General features: G+C 61.7%; 1 protein-coding gene across 1 annotated transcript in view; it reads right to left on the reverse strand.

Annotated features, from left to right (window-relative positions):
* Nucleotides 1-1,944: 1,944 nt before the first annotated feature.
* LOC112955527 (skin secretory protein xP2-like) overlaps nucleotides 1,945-4,480 on the reverse strand; it is a 58,047-nt gene continuing 55,511 nt past the window's right edge. Inside the window, exons 2-5 of the mRNA XM_026048849.1 lie at nucleotides 3,986-4,468; nucleotides 3,571-3,685; nucleotides 3,339-3,484; nucleotides 1,945-3,263 (exon numbers count right to left, since the gene is read on the reverse strand). Coding sequence (XP_025904634.1) covers nucleotides 2,655-3,263; nucleotides 3,339-3,484; nucleotides 3,571-3,685; nucleotides 3,986-4,468 — 1,353 coding nt within the window. The 3' untranslated portion in view covers nucleotides 1,945-2,654. The remainder of the gene's footprint in view (nucleotides 3,264-3,338; nucleotides 3,485-3,570; nucleotides 3,686-3,985; nucleotides 4,469-4,480) is intronic.

A 4,480-nucleotide genomic window follows, 5' to 3' on the forward strand; every position in this document is an offset into this window, starting at 1 on the left:
CCGCGCTCCCCGGACCGCGGGGGCGGGCGCGGCCCGCAGGGCGGCCACCAATCCGCGCGCTCCACCGCACGGAGCGGCAGGCGGCGCCGCCAATAGGAGGGGAGGGCTGCGCAGAGGCGCAGCGCCGCGCCCGCCCCTCCCGCTCGCCGGCGGATATTGACAAGCGCGGCCAGCCAATGGGCTGCGCGCACTTAGAGCGGGGAGGGGGGGCTGAAGTCCACGAGGGGCGGGCTGAATGTATTACGGCTCCGGCCTATCGCTTCTCTTGGGGAGGAGAGTGACACTCATCCGTCCAATGAGATGCCGCGATGCCACCCGGCGGGGCGGGGGAAGGCGAGCTGAGTGACAGGCCTGGTCACTGTGGCAACGCAGAGGCGGGCCGAAGGGAGACTGCAGTGGGCCCGCTGGGGCAGCGCCGAGGGGCTGCTTTGCATACGATTTGCATATGCAAATAGCGAGGCCTTGCTCCTCAGGGACCCTCCCCCTTATAAAACAGACATCACTTAAGTGTTTGGACATCACTTAAGTGTTTCCTATTTCATGGGTTGCGGGGCAGGGGAGGAGAGCCCGGGGCAAGGGGGCTCTTCACAGCAGAGCCCTCGGGGCAGGCCCAAAAGCGGCAGGTTTCTCCCCAAAACACAGCAACAGGACACGAAGCAGCGCYGTGCAGCGCTTGGCCCCGCTCCCAGGGCCACGAACCCGCGTGAACTCGCCCGTTTCCTCTTGGGCAACCACGGCCGGAGGCTCCTCCCACGGCCACACGTGAAACTGCACAAAAAAMCATTTTTTTCCATTATTTAGTATATTTAATAATATCTCTCCCTGATGGGAAAACCAAGTTGCATCAGCTGGAATAAAATCCCCCCAAAAAGAGAGGACAGGCCTTTTAATCCCCTGTGGCCTCCTTTGCAGTCCTTCTGGCTTCTAAAACCAGAATTAAATTATATAATTTATGTTAGGACTTATTTCTGCATTCGGCTTCCACTTGAGAGCCACCTAACACCTTTCTTAGCTCCGCAGAGGTGTGAAAAGCCAAGTTTTCCTCTCCTCCTGCACCCCCAAACTTAAACACACATATGCCAACCTCACAAGTGAAGTGCTAAATCACCAACAATTTTATTACATATTTCGCAAAAGGCTTTTAAAATAGATTTGCAGGGACACAATTCCCTCCCGCAGGTTCTCCTGCTGATTACGCTTTCAAAATGCCATGATGCATCTCTAAAAATACCAACGTTTCACACTAAATAGAGAGAAAATTGAACACACTTTTGTGAAGTCCAGATCAGTGGTAAATCCAGTGCTTTGCAAGTGATTCAATGTAGATGCACAGTGTGTCCGTTGCTAAAAAGTAGTGGAAATAAATGCATTAAATGTTTAAAAGAAAGAAAAAAAAAAAGTAAAGAGGGCCTTGGTGCGGATACTGTTGGTCTCGGATCTCACCTCCGTCCTCTGAATCCTGCAGAAGCACGTGGAGAAGACCCATTCCCTCGCTTTAGAGGGCTAAAATTTGTGACAAGTTCCGCAATGTGGCTACACGGGGTCAAATACTCCCTGCTTCACAGTATGGATATTTGCTATCAATTTCTGCTTTGATTTCTGCTTCATTTCAGTATGGCACCCGGTAACAAACACTGGTCTTTGAGAAGGTGTAAAAATTTGGGGAGATTTCCCTACCAAACTCTGGCAGTTTGGTTACAGAATCACAGAATGGTTGAGATTGGAAGGCACCTCTAGAGAGCATCTAATCCAACCTTGCTGGCCAAGCAGGGACACCCAGAGCACGGGGCACCCRGGCRCATCCAGGCGGGTTTGGGAGATCTCCAGAGCAGGAGCCTCCCTAGGCAGCCTGGGCCAGGGCTCGGGCACCCTCCCAGGGAAGTTCCTCCTCACATGCAGATGGTTGGTTGTCACAACCTTATAGATCTATAAGGTTGTCACAACCTCACAGATCCTGTCACATCTACCGTGGGCTCCTAGGCGGGCTGGACACAGCGGAGCTAAACAGACCCTGTGCCAYGAGGGAAAGGCAGGATGCTCCAAGCAAAAGCACGGATGTGGGTTGTCCTGTCGCATTCCCACCACGGGAAGCCCCTTGGAGACGCCGAGCTTCCCCTTTCCATTAACTTTGCTTCGCTAGATCCTCCCGGCAGCAGGAGACACTGCTATGGCCCGGGGAGGGTGGAAGTTAAGGCAAACGTGAGGTTGGGCACCTGGTGAGGGCTGCCCAGGCCCTCGGGCACATTCTCAAGTCAAGAGGGCTGAGCAGAGCCAACAAAATCGGCTCCACTCCTTCAGGACGTAGGCAAAACTCTTCCTGGCACCTGGAAAGCCACTCTTTGGACCACCAGGAAACATCTCCCTGGGGTCTTTGGGGGCTTAATAAGGGAGACCTGAGCAATGACTAGGAAGGCTTCGATTTCCAACTCAGGGGATCGCTCCCCTTGCGACCCCACCAGGAGAACGGCCAAGACAAGGACAGGGAAGCAGGAACCCACCAAGCCCAACAGCACCAGGCAGCCAAGGCCTCTTCCAGCAAAACCTTCCAGGGAGGCCCCTCAGGTTTCCAGCACTCTGGCTGAACTCCTGCCCCAAAGAGGAATCGCACGGGGCGAGCGCTGGCAGCAACATCCCCTTTTCTCTCTGCTCCAGGGCTATTTCTGCAGTCGGCTGTAAACCAGAAAAGCCAAGGCGGAGAGCAGCGCGACGCCCAYGGCTGGCGCCACGTATGACGAGGAGGACACGTCCCCCCTGACGTCCCCCGGGGGAACTCTGCCTTGGGACCTGCTGGACCCGCTCGTGGCCGAAGCTGCAGGGTCTCCCAAGGGAGCGTCTCCCTCCAGGGGTGCTCCCAGGGGGACACTGGGGCAATGCTCTACCTGGAGCTCGTGGGTGCGCAGGGAAGCTTCATCCCAGTCCGGAGGCGGGCGGGATCTCGCTCCCGTTCCCTGCTCTTCCCGAGGGTCGGCATGAGGCGCTGGAGGCAGGGAGTCATCCGTGCTCATCATGAGCGGGTCGCTGCTGATCTGCAGGCGGTCGGAGTCCCCCGAGTAGGGACCGCTGGGCACTGGGAAGGCCGGGTGTCCGTCCAGCCCCATCACGGAGAGCAGGACGCCCGGCTTGCTGAGCTCCGTGTCCGCTGTCCCCGCAGGGCTCACCAGGAAGGTGTCTGCGGAGGCCGGATGCACCTTTGGGAGACAAGAGCGGCGCCCTCGCAGCAGGGACAGGGCCTCCCACCTCGTCTCCAGCAAGGCAGGAGGTTCCTGGGAACCACGACTGCGGGATACGGAAAGGTGGAGGAGACGCGGAGGGCGGCGCGGCACAGTGAGAGCACCTACTTCCCCCCGCGGCCGCAGGGACGGGGCGCCGCCGGCCTCCGGCCCCGCCGGCGCTTCAGCCTTGGCTGCCGGAGCCTCCGAAGAGCTGCTGGATGTGGATGCGGCTGCTGGGATAGAAACCGGAGGGGCTGGATCCACCCGAGCACCTGGTGGGGAGGAAACACAACAGGTTAATGCAGGAGATGCAACRGGCGGGTGAGGAGAGAGGTGAGAGTAGTACAGGGAATGTTACCTCCGCGAGCATCCCGGGGGGCTCCATCCCCCTCGTGCTCCCGCAGCGTCCCGGGCTGCTTCTGCTCCGCCTGGAGCTGCTGCTGGATGCGGAGGGGGCCGCCGTTGGCCGGCAGCTCCGCGGACACGAAATGCACCTCCTCGGGCTCGTTGCGGCGCGGCGCCGCCGTGGAGCCGCCCGCGCCGCCGCCGCTGCCGCTCGGGAGCCTCGCGCTGCCGAAGTAGCCGCCGGCCACGCACACCGGGTGCTGCTGGCGGCCCGGCCAGCCCGGCCCCGGAGCCTCCCCGGGGCGCTCCGGCTCCTTGGGCTGCTGCGGGGAAAGGGAGACGGTGCCGAGCGGGACCCCAGGGCTTCACGGAGGAGCCCGGAGCTGCCAATGGCTGGAGCGGCCACCTCCGACGTGCCGCCCACTCACCGATTCCTGCACCGGGACCCGGGAGTCCGAGGCCGTGATGGAGTCCGGGGCTGTGCCGGGTGCGGAGGCTGTGCCGGAGCCCAGGGTTGTGCCGGAACCCAAAGCTGTGCTGGAATCCGAGGCCCTGCCGGGTTCCGATGTCGTGCCGGGTGCCGAGCTCTCCTCGCGGCTGAGCACCGTCGCATCCCGGTGCGGACGCTCCTCCGTGGGAGCCGCGGCGGCCTCCGGCTCCCAGGCGGAGGGGCCGGGAGCGCTGCTGGCGGCGGGGGAGCCGGCGGGGCCCGGGGCCGGGCCCGGCCGCCGCTCGCGGGGCCGGTGGCGGTCGTAGACGCGCTGCAGCTCCTCGGCCAGGTGGCCCGCGTTGTTGCGGTGCAGCGCGCGGATGAGGTCGGCCACCCAGCCGCGGCGGCACTTGAGGAACTGGTAGAACTTGAAGACGGCGGCCTGCGTGCCCCGCGCCTCCACGCGCGCCTGCAGCTCGTCCTGGCCGGGGGC

Source organism: Nothoprocta perdicaria, unplaced genomic scaffold (genome assembly GCF_003342845.1).
Source record: "Nothoprocta perdicaria isolate Ctin4 unplaced genomic scaffold, notPer1 scaffold_58, whole genome shotgun sequence".
NCBI lineage: Eukaryota > Metazoa > Chordata > Aves > Tinamiformes > Tinamidae > Nothoprocta > Nothoprocta perdicaria.